Source organism: Sturnira hondurensis, unplaced genomic scaffold (assembly GCF_014824575.4).
Source record: "Sturnira hondurensis isolate 20B ecotype Veracruz unplaced genomic scaffold, ASM1482457v3 Scaffold0020579, whole genome shotgun sequence".
NCBI lineage: Eukaryota > Metazoa > Chordata > Mammalia > Chiroptera > Phyllostomidae > Sturnira > Sturnira hondurensis.
This window is the reverse complement of record NW_028093210.1, coordinates 3,740,801-3,760,104: the sequence shown is the minus strand read 5'-3', so window position 1 is coordinate 3,760,104 and position 19,304 is coordinate 3,740,801. Positions and strand designations below refer to the sequence as shown.

At 46.7% G+C, this 19,304-nt stretch overlaps 1 protein-coding gene across 2 annotated transcripts; it reads left to right on the top strand.

The window, feature by feature from the left end:
• The first annotated feature begins 1,608 nt into the window (after positions 1-1,608).
• On the top strand, positions 1,609-17,331 carry SEPTIN12 (septin 12). 2 transcript variants are annotated; one of them, XM_037029884.1, is made up of 9 exons: positions 1,609-1,792; positions 5,994-6,122; positions 6,213-6,294; positions 12,390-12,527; positions 12,669-12,786; positions 12,883-12,978; positions 15,933-16,029; positions 16,927-16,978; positions 17,063-17,331. In XM_037029884.1, exons 1-9 carry the CDS (start codon positions 1,630-1,632, stop codon positions 17,262-17,264), a joined length of 1,077 nt encoding a protein of 358 aa, XP_036885779.1. In that variant the 5' UTR covers positions 1,609-1,629; the 3' UTR covers positions 17,265-17,331. The 2 variants fall into 2 exon arrangements, with proteins under 2 accessions (XP_036885779.1, XP_036885778.1); XM_037029883.1 differs by lacking the exon at positions 12,390-12,527 and having other exon boundaries at positions 1,630-1,792.
• The last annotated feature ends 1,973 nt before the right edge of the window (positions 17,332-19,304 follow it).

Sequence of the window (19,304 nt, the reverse complement as noted above, 5' to 3'; positions counted from 1 at the left end):
AGAGTGAAGGTTAAGCATCTTGTCAGGTGTACAGAAGGTGGGGGAATAGAAGACTGTGGGCAGAGAGGGACAAAAGGCTGGTTGGGGCACATGACAGTTAAAGTGAGTGGATTGGGACAGAGCTGGTAAGTCCCAGTGGACATAGTGGGGGTCAGTAGATAGTTTTAGAGGCATACAGTCACACCCATCCCTTTAATTTTCTGCTTTTATAGCTAAAGAGTAATTGCAACAGAGATCTTATGATCTGCAAAACCTAAAACCTATATACTATCAGAATTATTTATCAACATCTTAGAGGATTGTTTAGGGCTTGCAAATGCAGCTGCCAGGAAACAGGTGAGAAAGAAGTGAGTGTGGTGGACTTGGTGTAAGAAACATCAGAGAGCAGTAGGGATGGGTGAGGACTACGGCAAACTGAAGAGCACACGGCCCAGCCAAAGAGGGCAGCTTGAGTCAGCAGTGGGCTAGGCCCAGAGTTGCCAGGGCTTGCAATCTCTAAGATACATTAGAAATTTAGACGTTTGTGTGAACAAGTAAAGATGCTGAAGAAGATGAGCACATGGCCTCAGATTTCATCTCTGCCACTTCCTCACTGTATGACTCGATCAACCCCCTTGACTCTTATCTATAAACTGGGTGTAGTAACAGCACCTGTTTCATAGAGCTGTGATGATTATTAAACATGTTCCCCTCCTCGGGCCCCATGAACAATGGCATGCTCAGACTAAGTGTGGAGTAAATATTTGCTAAATTAATGCTTTGGTTTTTCAGTGCTACCAATTTAAAACACTATGGTGCGAGCTGTGGAGAGACCAAAGAAAACACACGGGTATTCCGCTTTCTGGCCCTAGGTCGTAAGTTTGCAGAGTGGTTAAGAGGCACGCACTTGGAAGCCAGGGAGGCTGGCTGAATGAAGCCCAGCTTTGCCACTCGTACCATTATCTAGGTGACCTCGGGCAATGAAGCTGCCCTGTGTACCTTGGGTCCCTCTCTATGGTGCTAGGCTAGGACCATTGTGAGGATTACAGGGTAGCATCCTGAAAAGGCCTGGAGGAGCAGCTCACATGTCTGTGCCTTCGGGCTCTGCTCTCTGCTGTAGGGGATCCCCCCAGTGGGGTCACAGGGAGGTGGGGCTCTGATTCTTCAGTTAACTGTCACCCTCTCCCCTCCCCCTCACTACAAACACCAGAATCTACCAGGAAAGGGCACCCCCTAAAGTTTCCACAGGAATCCAGAGCCTCCGGGTGCCACACGAGTCTCTGTCCCCACAGGTCTGGCCCCCGGGCTTTGCTGGGGAAGAGTCTGAGAAGAGAGTCTACCTGGGCCATAGGTGGGTCGGGAGTGGGAGCTGGGCTAGGGGAGGAGTGGATCCCTGGGACTGGTGCGTATTGGGATGGGTGTTCAGTCTCCCTCCAAAGGCAGCTCCGAAGGACACCTCTCACCACACCCCTTGGGCCCTGGGGGGTTGGGGTTAGAAAGATTAGGGCAATTAGTGTAGGGCAGTGTCTGGAAGCAGAGCTAAGGAGTCAGGGTTGGAAAATGAGAACTTGAGCAGTCTCCCTCTGGAGCCCCAGCAATCTTCTTCTCCCCACCTCACCAGATGACAGGCATTGTTGTGCCCTTGACCCCATGGACCCCCTGAGGCGATCCCCCTCTCCCTGCTCATCAAGGCCGTCCAGCCCCAGGACCCCGCCCTGCGAGATGTTTGGTTTGGTGGGCATTGAGGCTGTGCTGGACCAACTGAAGATCAAGGCCATGAAGATGGGTTTTGAGTTCAACATCATGGTGGTGGGTGAGTGAGGGGCAGGGAGGGGCTCACAGGAGGACAGACCAATGGGCCAGGGCATGTTGCCTCACCTCTTGGGGCCTCGGTCTCCACATCTGTTATAAGGGGGCCTATAGAAGTACCTCACAGGGGTGTTGTAGAGAAAATCTGGAAAACACTGAGTTGTTAAAGGACAAAAATTGCCCATGAAACTGTAGCCAAAACCAAACAGCAATCAAAGGAGAGGCTGAGGCAGGACAGGGTGCGTGCCTGCATGCGGATCCTGGTCCTGGCACTAGACTCACCAACCCACCAGTGTGTGATCTTGGGCACAGTCCCTGACCCCTCTCTGCCTCAGTTTCTTCATTTGCCTTAGCACAGTGCCTGGGGTTTCAATGGTCCTCCACATGTCAGTTTATCTGAAATTGCTTTTTCATACATGCCCAGTTAATTTTGTAGGTCAAAAATTAATTTAACAAAACAAACTAGAGACAACAGGACCCAAAATATCAGAGTGTGTATCACAAGTTAAGGGTGTATAAAAGAAATGTAACATGAGCCACATATGTATTTTTTTAATTTCCCAGTAGCCACCTTTAAAAAAGTAAAACAGGAGAAATTAATTTTAATCCTCAATTTGATATAACCCAATATATTCCAAAATGCTATCATCTCAACATGTACTCTGTGTAAAAATTGTGGGCCTTTTACATTCTTTATGTCATACCAAGTCTACAAAACCTGGTTTGCATTTTCTCTTTTTTTTAAATATATTTTATTGATTATACCATTACAGTTGTTCTATTTCCCCCCTTCATTCCCCTCCACCCATACACTCCCTCCCCCACCATTCTCCCCCCTTAGTTTATAACCACGTGTCTCAAGTTCTTTAGATTCTATATTTCCCCCACTATTCTTGCCCTCCCCCTATCTATTTTCTACCTACTGTCGATGCTATTTTCTGTACCTTCTCCCCCCTTCTCCTCCTCCCACTCCCCTGTTGCTAACCCTCCATGTGTTCTTCATTTCTATGGTTCCACTCCTGATCTAGCTGTCCTCTTGGTTTGCTTTTGTTTTAGGTGTGGTTAATAACTGTGAGTTTGCTTTCCTTTCACTGTTCATATTTTTAATCTTCTTTTTCTTATATAAGTCCCTTTAGCATTTCATATAATAAGGGCTTGGTGATGATGAACTCCTTGAACTTGACCTTATCTGAGAAGCACTTTATCTGTCCTTCCATTCTAAATGAAAGTTTTGCTGGATAAAGCAATCTTGGCTGTAGGTCTTTGGATTTCATGACTTGGAATACTTCTTTCCAGCCCCTTCTTGCCTGTAAGGTCTCTTTTGAGAAATCCGCTGACAGTCTGATGGGTACTCCTTTGTAGGTGACTGTCCCCTTATCTCTTGCTGCTTCTAGGATTCTCTCCTTCATTTTAATCTTGGCTAATGTAATTATGATGTGCCTTGGTGTGTTCCTTCTTGGGTCCAACTTCTTTGGGACTCTCTGAGCTTCCTGGATTTCCTGGAAGTCTATTTCCTTTGCCAGACTGGGGAAGTTCTCCTTTATTATTTGCTCAAATAAGTTTTCCACTCGTGGCTGTTTCTTTCCCCGTTCTGGTACCCCAATAATCTGGATGTTGGAACGTTTAAAGATGTCCTGGAGGTTCCTAAGCCTCTCCTAATTTTTTGAATTCTTGTTTCTTCATTCTTTTCTGGTTGGATGTTTTGTTCTTCCTTCTGGTCCATTCCATTGATTTGAGTCCCAGTTTCCTTTCCATCGCTATTGGATTCCTGGACATCTCCCTTCATTTCAATTAGTTTAGCCTTCATATGTTCCTCTAATTTGTGACTATGTTCCTCTAATTTGTGACTATAATCTACCAGTTCTGTGAGCATCCTGATAAACAGTGTCTTGAATTGTGTTTCTGAGAGGCTGGCAATTTCTCGGTCGCTGAGAGTTATTGGCTCTGGGACTTTGAGTTCTTCTTGCGCCATCTTTTGGGCTGTTCGTGCCTGTTCCGTAGCAGGATTGGAGCCCTAAAGTGTTCACTAGAACAGGGCAACTAAGTCGCTGGGTTGTGATGCTGTATGTGGGGGCGGGGTCAAAGAGGGACTATGGCGTCCTCTCTGCCGCCTGCCCCCAGGGCCCTCACCGGCGCCGCAGTTGCTGCCGTCACTGGGCCCATGCATTTCGTCCCACTGCACGTGAGTGTGCCACCGCCATCAACCCTCGCCCCCTGGGGCCTGCTCGGTCGGTCTCACTGTGCGCGAATGTGCGACCACGGTCAGTCTGCCCCACACCCCAAGTGGTTCCGGGCTGCCTGCGCGCCTGGGTCGGGAGACCTGTCCTGCCCGTCCCTGCTCGCTGCTGGCTCCACCCCTCTTACCATCCCCGTTGAACGGTTAGATGTAGTCGGACTTCCGTATAATTCAATTTTCTGTCCTTTGGTTGTGTCTTTGTTTCTCCAAACCTTTGTTGTATTCAGACTTGGTTGTGGGAGAAGGCACAGTGTTTCCACCTATCCTGGTTTGCATTTTCGATTGAGGGCACATCTCAATTCAGATCTGCCATTTTGCAAGTTGCAATAGCAGGTGTGGCTGGTGTGTTGGACAGCACAACCCTAGGGACAGTCTAAGTAATATACACAAAGGCATGTCCTGCGATGTAAAGTAGGATGTTTCCTACTTGGGGACACAGTCCACAGCGTTGGAGAAGCACCTCACACCCCACAGCCAGGATGGGTGAATCTCACCAAGTAGCAAAAGAAGCCAGACACAAAAGAGCACATGCGGGTGATTCCCTAGGTCAAGGGTGGGCTAAGCTGCACGCTGTTGATAGAAGTCAGGGGAATGGCTGTCCCTGGGGGACTGGTTTAATAGTCACTGAGATGGGGTATGAGTAGGCTTGGGGGAAGCTGAGTGTTCTATTTCATGATCTGGTTCTGTGTTTATGGGTTGTTTAGTTTATAAAAACTTGTTGAACTCCCCATCAATGGTTGAATGGATAACCACACTCTGGTCTGTCCATCCAATGAAATATTATTTGGCCATGAAAAAGAATGAAGAGGTGATACATGCTACAACATGGATGGGCTCTGGCTGGTGGGGATCAGTGGATTGAGTACTGGCCTGTGGAAAAAAAAGGTTGCTGGTTCAATTCTCAGTCAGGGCACATGCCTGAGTTTCAGGCCAGGTCCCCAGTGTGGGATGAGAGCCAATCACACACTGATGTTTCTTTCCTTCTCTTTCTCCTTCCTTTTCCTCCTGCCTAAAAATAAATAAATAGATCAGCCCTGGCTGGTGTAGCTCAGTGGATTGAGTGCAGGCTGCAAACCAAAGGGTTGCCAATTTGATTCCCAGTCAGGGTACATGCCTGGGTTGCAGGCCAGGTCCCCAGTGGGGGCCACGTGAGAGGCAACCACACATTGATGTTTCTCCCTCTCTCTTTCTCTCTCCCTTCCCCTCCCTTTAAATAAATAAATAAATACAATATTTTTTTAGATTGAAAATAAATAAATAAATAAATGAATGAAATCTTTTTTTTTTTTTAAAGGAGGAGCCCTGGCTGGCGTAGCTCAGTGGATTGAGCGCGGGCCTGCGAACCAAAGGATTGTGGTTCAATTCCCAGTCAGGGCACATGCCTGGGTTGCAGGCCAGTTCCCAGTAGGGGACACACGAGAGGTCACCATACATTGATATTTCTCTCCCTCTCTCCTTCCCTTCTTCTCTAAAGAAAAATAAAATCTTTTTTTTAATGGAGGAACTTTGGAAACTTTAAGCTGAATGAAAGAAGCCAAACACAAAAAAGATAAATACTGCATGAATCCATTCATTTAAAATGTATAGATAGGTAAATCCATAGAGACAGAATAAATTAATGGTTGCTGGGGGCTGAGGAGAAAGTGGAAAATGACTACTTTATAATTTAATTGGGGGGTGATGAAAATGTTTTGGGGCTAGACAGAGGTGCTGGTTGCACAACACTACAAATGTACTAAATGTTACTGAATTGTTCACTTTAAATGGTTGCTGGTTAATTCTTTTATTATATGAATTTTGCCTCATAAGAAAAAGGGTAGCATGGAGGTGGACACTTAAGGTAGCATGCACTTTTCTATATTTATGTTATACTTAGAAAACAGTTTACTTTCTAAAAAGATGTATTTAGGTGTTTGAGAAACACTGCCTGAAGTGCCCACCGTTACTGCTGTCATGTGGTTGCTCCCAGGGCAGAGTGGGCTGGGCAAGTCCACGATGGTGAACACACTCTTCAAGTCCAAGATCTGGAAGTCCACCCCACCAGGCCTGGGGCAGGGGCCCATGCCCCAGACACTGCAGCTGCACTCGGTGACCCATGGTGAGTGAGACCCCAGCCTCAGCCTCAGCCTCAGCCTCACCCTGCCCCGACCAGGTCCAGTCTCTTCCTCTCTGCACCCTCCCTCCACAGTCATTGAGGAGAAGGGTGTGAAGCTCAAGCTGACTGTGACTGACACGCCTGGCTTCGGGGACCAGATCAACAACGACAAGTGGTGGGTCTTCTGGAGTGGGGCTGAGCCCTGGTTACCCTGGTCCCTGCCCCTCCAGCCCCTGTCAAATATCTCAGCCCTATAACAACCTGGCTGTTATCTTTGAGCCTCAGTTTATTTGTCTATATAATGAATGTATACCTTTCCCTCTCCAAGATCGAAGGGCATCAGTGTGTAAAGTTTTAGCTTGCTGCCTGGCACACAGTAAGCACTCAGTAAAGGTTATAATATAGCAGGGGTGAGAAGCCCACAGTCCAGAGTCAGGACCCCTGGGTTAGGCCATTTTCTCTCTGCCCAACCTAGGACTAGTCACAGAAACTCTCTGAGTCTCAGTTTCCTTCTTTCTAACTTGGAAATGATGACACCCATTTTGCAGAGGTGTTCAAGGCTCTCAGTGAGACATACACATGCACACACAATATCAGCACTGGCTGTCTAATTTGTGGGACCCAGTGTGATGAAAATGTGAGGGCCCTTGTTAAAAAATTATCAAGAATTGGACTTCCAGTCAAGATGAAGGCATAGATAGACACACTTTGCCTCCTTGCACAACCACAGAGAGAATTACAACTATATCTCAAAACAAATAACCAGAACTGTCAGAAAATTAGTCCAACAACCAAGGGTTTAAAGAAGCCACATTCATCCAGACAGGTAGGAGGGGCAGAGTCACTGAGGTGGGTGGAGAGGCACAGAGATGCAGTGTGTCACGGAGAAGTGACAGTAGCAAAATAGGCGGTCCCACACTCACGTGTATAGATAAAAGTCAAGAGGAATACATTGGGATCGAGGTATCCCAGCCCCAGGCCAGACCACACAGCAAGAGGGAGGATAGATCCCCATAACTTCTGGCTGCAAAACCAGTGGGGGTTGTGGTGGCAGCAGACACTGCTGGATTTTGAGGAGAGTTTGTTTAAAGGGCCTGCATGAACTTAAAACATGCCCAAGCCCACCCACTCTGGGATTCGCCACTAGGGAACAGCTGGAAGGGTGTCAGTCACATACGAGAATTGGGCGAAGTAACTGGAACTGGGGCAAGTGCTAGACAAACCTCCAGAATCCAGGCAGCAGCACTGCCCCTCTCCAAGCCCTCCCCCAACACAGAGCCACAAAGCGGTGAAGCAGGTTGCCCTGCCCTGGTGATTACTTAAAGCTCCCCCTACGCAATTTACAGGTGCCTATTCTAAGCGAGTCAAAGCAGCTCTACCTAATATATAGAAACAGACACAGGGAGGCTGCTGAATTGAGGAGACAAAGAAATATGGCCCAAATGAAAGAACAGAGCAAAATACCAGAAAAAGAACTAGACAAAACAGAGATAGCCAACTTATCAGATGCAGAGTTCAAAACAATGGTGATCAGGATGCTCAGAGAACTCATTGAGTACATCAAAAACATAAGGGAAGAAATAAAGTTTACACTAAGTGAAATAAAGAAAAATTTACAGGGAACCAATACTGAAGAGGATGAAGCTGAGAATCAGATCAATGATTTGGAACACAAGGAAGGAAAAGGCATTCAAACAGAACAGCAAGAAGAAAAAAGAATTTTAAAAATCAAGGATAAGCTTAGAAAACTCTGGGACAACTTTAAACATACATTCAAATCACAGAGGTGTCAGAAAGAGAAGAGGAAGAACAAGAAATTGAAAACTTACTTGAAAAAATAATGAAAAAAGAATGTCCTAATTTGGCAAAGGAAATAAACATACAAGTCCAGGAAGCACAGAGAGTCCCAAACAAGTAGGACCAAAGAGGACCACACCAAGACACATCATAATTAATATGTAAAAGGTTAAAAACAAAGAGAGAATCTTTTTTCTAAAATATATTTTATTGATTATGCCATTACAGTTGTCCTGTTTCCCCCCTTCATTCCCCTCCAACCTACACGCCCCCCCATTCCCCTCCTTTAGTTCATGTCCATGTGTCACAAGTTCTTTAGCTTCTACATTTCCCATACTGTTCTTACCCTCCCCCTGTCTATTTTCTCCCTACCATCTATGCTGCTTATTCTCTATACCTTCTCCCCCTTCTCCTCCTCCCACTCCCCTGTTGCTAATCTTCCATGTGATCTCCATTTCTATGGTTTTGCTCCTGATCTAGCTGTTCGCTTAGTTTGCTTTTGTTTTAGGTGTGGTTGTTAATAACTGAGTTTGCTGTCCTTTCACTGTTCATATTTTTTACCTTCTTTTTCTTAGATAAGTCCCTTTAACATTTCATATAATAAGGCCTTAATGAGGATGAACTCCTAGAACTTGACCTTATCTGAGAAGCACTTTATCTGCCCTTCCATTCTAAATGAAAGCTTTGCTGGATAGAGCAATCTCGGATGTAGGTCCTTGCCTTTCATTGCCTTGGAATACTTCTTTTCAGCCCCTTCTTGCCTGTAAGGTCTCTTTTGAGAAATCAGCTGACAGTCTGATGGGCACTCCTTTGTAGGTGACTGTCTCCTTATCTCTTGCTGCTTCCAGAATTCTCTCCTTCATTTTAATCTTGGGCAATGTAATTATGATGTGCCTTGATGTGTTCCTCCTTGGGTCCACCTTCTTTGGGACTCTCTGAGCTTCCTGGACTTCCTGGAAGTCTATTTCCTTTGCCAGATTGGGGAAGTTCTCCTTTATTATTTGTTCAAGTAAGTTTCTCACTTGTTGCTGTTCCTCCTCCCCTTCTGGTACCCCTATAATTCGGATGCCGAAACGTTTAAAGATGTCCTGGAGGTTCCTAAGNTTCCCTCCAACCTACACGCCCCCCCATTCCCCTCCTTTAGTTCATGTCCATGTGTCACAAGTTCTTTAGCTTCTACATTTCCCATACTATTCTTACCCTCCCCCTGTCTATTTTCTCCCTACCATCTATGCTGCTTATTCTGTATACCTTCTCCCCCTTCTCCTCCTCCCACTCCCCTGTTGCTAATCTTCCATGTGATCTCCATTTCTATGGTTTCGCTCCTGATCTAGCTGTTCGCTTAGTTTGCTTTTGTTTTAGGTGTGGTTGTTAATAACTGAGTTTGCTGTCCTTTCACTGTTCATATTTTTTACCTTCTTTTTCTTAGATAAGTCCCTTTAACATTTCATATAATAAGGGCTTAATGAGGATGAACTCCTTGAACTTGATCTTATCTGAGAAGCACTTTGTCTGCCCTTCCATTCTAAATGAAAGCTTCGCTGGATAGAGCAATCTCGGATGTAGGTCCTTGCCTTTCATTGACTTGGAATACTAATTTCCAGTCCCTTCTTGCCTGTAAGGTCTCTTTTGAGAAATCAGCTGACAGTCTGATGGGAACTCCTTTGTAGGTGACTGTCTCCTTATCTCTTGCTGCTTCTAGAATTCTCTCCTTCATTTTAATCTTGGCTAATGTAATTATGATGTGCCTTGATGTGTTCCTCCTTGGGTCCACCTTCTTTGGGACTCTCTGAGCTTCCTGGACTTCCTGGAAGTCTATTTCCTTTGCCAGATTGGGGAAGTTCTCCTTCATTATTTGTTCAAATAAGTTTCTCACTTGTTGCTGTTCCTCCTCCCCTTCTGGTACCCCTATAATTCGGATGTCGAAATGTTTAAAGATGTCCTGGAGGTTCCTAAGCCTCTCCTCATTTTTTGAATTCTTGTTTCTTCATTCTTTTCTGGTTGGATGTTTCGTTCTTCCTTCTGGTCCACTCCATTGATTTGAGTCTCAGTTTCCTTTCCATCACTATTGGTTTACTGTGCATTTTGCTTCATTTCACTTAGTGTAGCCTTCATTTTTTCATCTAATTTGTGACTAAAATCAATCAGTTCTATGAGCATCCTAATCACCAGGATTTTGAACTGTGCATCCGATAGGTTGGCCCTCTTTTTGTCACTTAGAAGTATTGGCTCTGGGGCTTTGAGTTGTTCTTCTGCTTGAGCCATAATGTTTTTGTCTGTTTGCACCTGTTACATATGAGGGAGCAAAAGCTTAGGGGTTCACTGGGGTAGGTCAATCCAATCGCTGGGTTGTGACAGTCTGGATGAATGGTTCATTGTTGTCAGACTTCTGTACAGTTCAATTTTCTGTCTGTTTTGGTTGTGTTTTTATTTCTAAATCTGTGTTGTCCTTGGGTTGTGCGAGGAGGTACAGTATTTCCACTCCATCTTGGCCGGAAGTCCCCAAAGAGAGAATCTTAAAAGCAGCAAGAGAAAAGCAGAGAGTTACCAATAAAGGAGTTCCCCTAAGACTATCAACTGATTTCTCAAAAGAAATTTTGCATTCAAGAAGGAACTGACAAGAAGTATTCAAAGTGGTAAAAAGCAAGGGCCCATAACCTAAGTAACTCTATCCAGCAGAGCTATCATTGAAAATAGAAGGGCAGATCACTCCTTGACCTTTTAGCTAGATCAAGTGTAACATGGAAGGGCAGATGAAGTGCTTCCCAGACAAGGCAAAGCTAAAGGAGTTCATCATCACTGGGCCATTATTACATGAAATGTTAAAGGGACCTATTTAAGAAAAAGAAGAATTGTCCTGGCTGGTGTGGTTCAGTGGACTGAGTGCCGGCTTATGAACCAAAGGTTGCTGGTTCGATTCTCAGTCAGGGCACATACCTGGGTTACAGGCCAGGTCCCTTCCCCTCTCTCTCTAAATAAATAAACAAAATTTAAAAAAGAAAAAGAAGATCAAAACTATGAACATTAAAAGGGCAACGAATTCATAGCTATCAACAACTGAATCTAAAAAAACTAAGCAAACAACCAGAACAGGAACAGAATCACAGAAATAGAAATCATATGGAGGGTTATCATTAGAGAGGGGAAGGAGGGAGAATGGGAAAGAAAGTAGAGGAAATAAGAAGCATAAATGGTAGCTACAAAATAGACCTATTTTAGACCAGGGGGAGGTTAAGAATAGTATAGGAAATGTAGACGCCAAATAACTTACATGTATGACCCGTGGATGTAAACTAAGTGGAGCAGGGATTGCTGGAGGGGAGGTGGGGACCAGGTGGAAAGGGATAAATGGGGGAGAAGTGGGACAATGGTAATAGCCCAATCAATAAAATATTGTTTAATTATCAAGAATTGTAAGACCACAACCACAGAACATTCGACCAAGCATGGTCCTTCTAAGTACAGAGCCCGGTGCTCCATTCACACTCCTGTGAAGCCGACACTGCACAAGATGCTTCGCTGAGCACTCACTCCATGGCGCTCTCTCCTAGAACTGGGGACACAGCAACAAACAAAGCAGAAGAACATCCTAGCCTGCATGGAATTTACCTGGTCACAGGGCTGAGGGAAGATGAACAAAATAATCAGTTACACAGAGAGTGAGCCTGAACTTTGTCATCCAAACAGAACGTTTCTGAGAGCGAAAGGGGTACAGAGCTGTAGGGTGGCGATTTCAAACAGAGTGAACAAGAAAGACCTCTAGTAAAAGGTGACATTTGGGTGCAAACTTCCAAGCCATGTGGACATGGGGAAACAAGTGTTCAAGGCTGAGGGTGACATGTGCAAAGGCTCTGAGGTAGGTGGGTTGGTGTGGCTGGCAGGGAAAGAGCACTAGGAGCACTAGGAGAGGAGAGGAGAGGAGAGGGCAGGCAGGGAGCAGTGGTAGGATGGTATAGGACCTTGTAGGGCAATGTAAGGACTCTGGCTTTTCTTCAGTGCTGGGAAGTTGAGCAGAAAAAGAATGTAACCTAACTCCTGCTTTTGGAAGGACCTTCTTGGCTGCTGTTGAAAACAGCCCACAAAGGGAAGGGGCCCAGGGAGTGGAGTTAGGAAATCCTTACCAGAATCAGGCGAAAGTCCACGGTGGTTTGAACCAGGCCAACAGCAATTTCTCTTGCTTAAAGCTCACTCCCCGCAACCCAGAGTAGGTGTTCTTATTGTCCCCATTTTATAGACAAGGAAGCTGAGTCTCAACTTTGAGAACAGCAAGGAGGACTTTCTGATGATGCAAGGGAACGAGGGTGGGGGAGTTGGGGTGGAGAGCGTACTCCAGTGTTTGTGCAAGACCAAAGATCCTGCACCCTAGGTGAACATGTTAATTGGTCATCAGCAGGGGTGACCACCCAAAGAACTCAGGGAGACAGGTGGGGCTCCTGGGCACAGTCCTGAAGTCGGATCCATCTCCTGCCCCAGCTGGGACCCCATCCTGGGCTACATCAATGCACAGTATGAGCAGTACCTGCAGGAAGAGATCCTCATCACCCGCCAGCGCCACATCCCCGACACCCGGGTGCACTGCTGTGTATACTTCGTGCCGCCCACTGGGCACTGGTGAGGTGGTCGGGCCAGCCAGGGCAGAGAGGAGTAGGAGGAGGCGGAGAAGGGGTTCCCGGCATGGGCTGTGGGCTGGCACCCCCTCACTCACACACTGGCTGTGCCACTGTCACCACCATCACTGCCCTGGCTGAGCAGCCTGCGGCCCCTGGACATCGAGTTCCTGCAGCGGTTATGCCGGACTGTGAACGTGGTACCCGTGATCGCTCGGGCGGACAGCCTGACCATTGAGGAGCGAGAGAACTTCAGGCGCAGGGTGATCTGGGTGCCTGGGGCGGGGCTGGGGGTGGTGCAGGTGGGGAGGGGGCAGAGTGCATTGGCTGAGCTGAGGTTACCTACATGTGGCCCCCAGATCCAGCACAACCTGAGGACTCACTGCATCGATGTGTACCCACAGAAGTGCTTCGATGAGGACGTCAGTGACAGGATCCTCAACAGCAAGATCCGGGTAGGAGGCCATGGGGGCAGGGAGGCTTCTGTGACAAAGGCGACTCTCTTCCCACTCATCTTTTCATCTGAAGATTACAACTAGGGGAAAAGTCATATATTTCTAGCAGACATAAACTATCCAAAAACGTAAGATGAACAAGAAATAGGTCATATCAACAACTCATAAGTAAGAGAAGATATTTGCAAATGCCATATCTGAAAAGGAACTTGATTATATAAAAGATCTCCTACAAATCAACGATAAAATACAACCCAATTTAAGAATGGGCAAAGGATCTTGAATGGACAGTTCTTTGAAGAATTTGTAAGACTGGCCAATGAGCATATGAAAAGGTGCTCAACATCATAAAGGAAATGCAAACCAAAAGCACAAGCTGCTTGATCCCCACTAGGATGGCTATTATAAAAATGACACACAACAACAAGTGTTAGTGAGGATGTGGAGAAACTGAAATTCTCACACACCTCTGGTGGGAGAGCCAGCTGGGGCCGTCGCTTTGGGAAACAGTCTGACAGTTCCTCAAAAGATTAAGCAATAAGTTACGACATGACCCAGCAATTTCTCTCCCCAAAGAAACGAAAACCTATGAACACATAGAAACTTGTACACAAATGTTCATAGTAGAATTATTCATAACGATCCAAATGTCCATTAACTCGGGAATGCACCCCAAAAGTGGTGTATCCACCCAATGAAACCTTGTAGTCCTAAAAAGGAATGAATTTCTGATAGATGCTGCAACGTGCACAAACCTTGAAAACATGATGCTCAGCGGAAGAAGGCAGACAGACATAAAAGAGCACGTGTTGAATGATTTCATTATATGAAATGTTCAGAACAGGCAAATCTATAGAGACAGGAAGTAGATGAGGATTTGCCGGGGCTGGGGGTCGGGAAGAATAGGGAGCGACTGCTGGAGGACAGAGGCTTTCCTTCGGGTGGTGATTGAAAATCTCTGGAATTAGGTTGTGGTCACGGTTGCACAATCTTGTGAATATACTAAAAACCACTGGACTGTACCTCTAAAAGGGTGAATTTTACAGCACGTGATTTGTATTTCAAAAAAGCTGTGACAAAAAACAAAGAGGGAAATAGCTCACATCTTCATGTTCTCTGAATTAACTGAGTTCCGACTCCAAGCCCTCATGCTGCTCTCCTCATGAAGCTTTCAATGTCAGTCCATCTGGAGCAAGCAAAACACCTGGGCGAGGCCTGGGGTCCACCATCCGTAGACACCAGGCCTCCACTCCCTTGCCAAGGGACCCTGCTCACCTACACCGTACTTTTGCTTGGACTAGAAAAAAGCACGCCCTGGCTGGTGTAGCTCAGTGGATTGAGCATGGGCTACAGACCGAAGGGTCACCAGTTCAATTCCCAGTCAGGGCACATGCCTGGGTTGCAGGCCGGTTCCCTAAGGGGACCACATGAGAGGCAACCACACATTGATGTTTTTCTCCCTCTCTTTCTTCCTCCCTTCCTCTCTCTCTAAAAATAAATAAATAAAATCTTTTTTTTTAAGAAAAAAGCAATATCTGCTGCACAGTGGGGGCCTACTCTTCACTCCCCTCCTGCACAGTCTCCAAATCAAGTGTCTCTGTGCAGCGCACAAACCGCACAGCGGTGTGCGGAGGCCCTGCCTCTCGTCCTGCACCCGATTTCTCTACCTTCTCCCTCTTGCCCTCCCCACTGGAGCAATGAACAGGATTTCCCGTGAGAGTTGAGCACCCAGGCTTTCACCACCTCTGTGTTGTGTCCTGAGGTGGGCAAAGACAGCAGCCCGGCCACCGCTGGAACAGAGCTGGGGGAATACAAGGAACACATTCTCAAATTAAAAACAGTAAATCATCCAACATAACATTTATTGAGCATTTAGTCACTACCAGCTGGCACATAATAAATGTGCAACAAATGGTTATTATTATTAGCATCAATGTTATTCTGTTATAAATTAATTCTAGAAATAAAAACAAACCCATAAACAGCACTTTGGAGTCTACAAGCTTGAATTTCTGCTTCTGGCCAGGAGCAAGTAAACTAGAATTTATGACAGGGCTAAGCAAACATTTTTTTAACTTACTGATTTGAGAGAGAGAGAGAGGAAGGGAGAGAGAAAGACATCAATTTGTTGTTCCATTTATTGATGCATTCGTTCGTTGATTCTTGTATGTGCCCTGACCAGGGTTCGAATTCACAAGCTTGGTGTATCAGGACGACACTCTAACCAATGAGCTACCCAGCCACAGCCAAGGGTTTAGCAAACATTTCTGTGACAAGCCAGGTGATGGTAAATACAGGGTGGGGCAAAAGTAGGTTCACAGTTGTGAGTGCACAAAACACAGTTTACTCTTGTGTTAGTATGTATTAATTATATTATTTTCCATAGGAACAGCTGTAAACCTACTTTGCCCCACTCTACATTTGAGTGTGGGCTGCACAGTCTCTGTCACAGTTCCTCAGCTCTGCTGTGGCTGTGTGAAAGCCACACAGACGAGAGTGACTGAGCGGACAGGGCTGTGTGCCGACAAACGTTACAGAGGAGAACGGGGGGTGGGCTGGGCTGGCCCGTGAGCCCTGGGGGCCATCCCCTGGTTCACAAAATCTTCCTGGTAACCGTCGAATGTGATTACTGTTCCTGCTTCATAGGTAAGGTAAGAAATTGATGTTAGCAAGATTTTAGTACCGTGGCTATTAGTAATGACACAGTTTGCAAGGGTTACCCTGCCAACCCTAAACAACGCTAAGCACTTTCCAAACATTCACAAAGCTCTATGTCATTACTATTGAAGCTCTCATTCTGCAAATGAGGAAACTGAGGCACTGATTTGACTTTGCATCTTCTAACTTATGAGCTATCTTGTGCTCCTTCTACCACTTGCTCTTCCCACCAATGACAGCACCCCCTCGGGGTCTTCTCCCTCCACCAACCCTCCGGTTTTGTCCCCTCCCTGAAGGACCGGATTCCCTTTGCTGTGGTCGGGGCTGACAGAGAGCATCTGGTGAACGGGAAGTGTGTGTTGGGCCGGAAGACGAAGTGGGGCATCATTGAAGGTCAGTGCAGGTATTTGGGGAGGACAGAGGTGAGAATGGGTTGGAAACCAGGGTACATTGTATTGTCTTCGGAATACTTACCACCCAACATATGATCCCAGTGACTAAGCCCACAGCCCAGGAACAGAGATCTGAGATCAAGCCACTCTTTGCAGCTGGGAAGCCTCAGGAAAGTTATCGACTCACTGGGCCTCAGTTTCCTCACAGCAAAAATGGGTGTGATGATAACTGCAACCTCACAGGGTGGTTGGAGGGGGCAGAGTCACCACTTTGGACAGTGTCCAGCACCCAGAAGGCACCCTATTTGCGCACCAGAATGTGTTGAGAGGCCTACTATGTGCTGGGCATACTACGTGCAGTTCCTAAAGAGGAGACAATAAAAGTAGGACCAACAGGGTCCCCTCCCTCATAGAGCTGGCAAGACAAGAACAGATGGGAGAGGCGCAGTGAAGGGGATGTGTGGGGTGGGAGAGGGGTGCTACCCAAGGAGGGCCCAGCTGAGGATGCGACTAGAAGGTAAAGGAGCAGTAGTCAAAGCCTGAGCCCCCGGTACATCAACATAATTATTTGAAGTAGAATATAATATATACTATCTTATGTATATACCATATATAATATAATGTATACATATGGTATATATATGGTATAATATAGATATGATAATGTAGCCATTATTAAGTATATGATAATAAATGAGCAGTGGACTCATGGATTTAACAACTGTTTGTAGGAGCCACCTGTACCAGGCACTGGGGACACAGCAATGAGTGAATGAGTGAATGAATGAATGAAGAACGGGAGGTGGGAAAAGATAGCGAAAGGGTGATAGTGGGCGCCAGGTGTGTGCAGCATACAGTGGACACTTATTTGGTGCTCGGTGTGTGTCCTGTCTTGCAGTGGAGAACATGGCACACTGTGAGTTCGCCCTCCTGAGAGATCTGCTCATCCGGTGAGGGTGCAAGTAGCCCAGGGGCTATGGGGGGCCTGGGGGTTGCAGTGGCCAGCCCAAGCTGACCTGCCACCCATCTCCCAGCTCCCACCTCCAAGACCTGAAGGACATCACCCACAGTGTCCACTACGAAAACTACCGTGTCTGCAGACTCAATGAAAGCCACATGCTGCCCCGTGGGCCCGGCTGGGTGAACCTGGCCCCGACACCCACCAGCGCCCCAGCCACCCCTGCGCCCTCCAAGGCTCGCCAGAAGGTGCACAACAACTCCACGGAGGAGTGCTGAGCGCAGGCACAGCCCAGGCCCCTGGGATTCCCCAGGTGCTCCGCAGCCCCCAACACACACCTGTGTACCAGAGCATGGATTAAATAAAGGTGGACATTGCTTGTTATGAAAAGCTGTACTTTGGCGGGGGAAAGTTTTGTAAATGACTTCTTTGAGCTATCTTCAATAAAAGAATGGTTCTTCTTCTTCTTCTTTTTTTTTTATTTTTAAGATTTAAAGAGAGGGGAAGGGAGGGAGATAGAGAGGGAGAGAAACATCGTTTGGCTGCCTTTTCGTAGGCACCGAAACACGACACAACTGAGCCCTGACTGGGACAGAACCTCAACCCAGGCAAGTGCTCTGACTGGGAATCGAACCTGCAACCTTTTGGCTTGCAGGATGATGCCCAACCAACTGAGCCACACCGGCCAGGACAAGAATGGTTTTTTAAAAAGTAATAGTATGAGATCCCAGACCCTGGGGAATCATGAAGACCTTGGAGGGCATGTCCTGATGACCAGACCCTCTGCCCCAGAACCAGAGTCAGGTTACAAATGAGATTCTGCCCTCCATCCTGACTGACGCTCCCGACCCAGGGCCAGGCCTATGATGTCGTAAATATGCCCACCTTTGACCATCTTCCCCATCCCTGTGCCCCGCCCCATGGCCATCCAGCACAGTGAGAACCAGCTCCAGTTTCAGAGTCTGGCAAAGCTGATGTGAAATCCCTGTCCTGCCACATAACCTTGGGCAAGTCCCTTATTCTTCGTGGGCCTCAGCTTCACCATCTATAAAATGGGATGGCAGCATCTCTCCCATAGCGTTGTTGCGCAGACAAAATGGAGTAATTTGTGGAATGTGCCTGCCATGGCCTGGAGAAACGGCTCTCAGACCTGAGGGGAACAGGAGAGAGCTTGGCTGGGGGTGGAGGCTGTGCCTGCAGAACGTGTGTGCCCTTCTCAGGACTTTCTGGAATCCTCGATAATCAAGGGACTTCATAGAAGCCCACCAAGTTGGGACCTGAAGCTCAGTTTGGTTGACAGAAGGATGGGTGACTCCTATAATCTGGCAAGGAACACCCAAACTCCTGTGGGAGGAGAGCATGTGGTGAGCATCCGGTGCGACGATGGGCATGGTAGAGTTCTCCAGAAACCAGATCCAGCAGGACACATATATGGAGACACACAGAGGTGAGCAAAAGTAGGTTTACAGATGTTCATGTGGAAAAATATACAAAAATAAACTGTGTTTCACATACTCACAACTATAAGCCTACTACTTTTGCCCACCCCTGTGTAATGGGAATTGACTCACACAGTTGCAGAGGCGAGATGTCTCACCCTCTGTCATCTGCAAGCAGGAGACCCAGAAAAACGGTGGTATAATTTTGTCTGAGTCAGAAAGCCTCAGAATCAGGGGCCAATGGTGTGAGTCCCAGCCAGAATTCAAACACCAGAGACCCAGGCTTTCTGATGTCCAAGGGCAGAAGATGAATGTCTCGTCTCAAGCAGACAGAGCAAATTCCCTCTTCCTTGGCCTTTTGTTCTGTTCAAGCCCTCAATGGACTGACTGGATAATGCCCACCCGCATTAGGAGAGTGGTTATTTTTACACAGTCTACTGAATCAAAAGCTAATCTTTCCAGAGACGTCCTCACAGATGCACCTAGAAATAATATTCACCAACCATCTGGGCATTCTTTAGCCCACTCAAGTTGACACAAAATTAACCAGCACCACAGCTAAAAGTTACCTCCTCCATGAAGCCCTCCTTGACTTCTCTAGGCCAACACACTCAATGCCCGGTCTGTCCATGTAGCACATGTTTTGTTTTTTTTCTAGTCAATGTCCCCCATTAGACTGGGAGCCCTGTGAAGGTAGAGATTGGTTGGCTTCATCCTACACCTGACAGGTGCTCAAGACTCAGCTATTGAATGAATGAGTCCTTCAGTGCCTGCCCAATAGCTAGTTATTTATTTATAGCTACTTATTTTCTGTACCTTCTCCCCCCTTCTCCTCCTCCCACTCCCCTGTTGCTAACCCTCCATGTGATCTCCATTTCT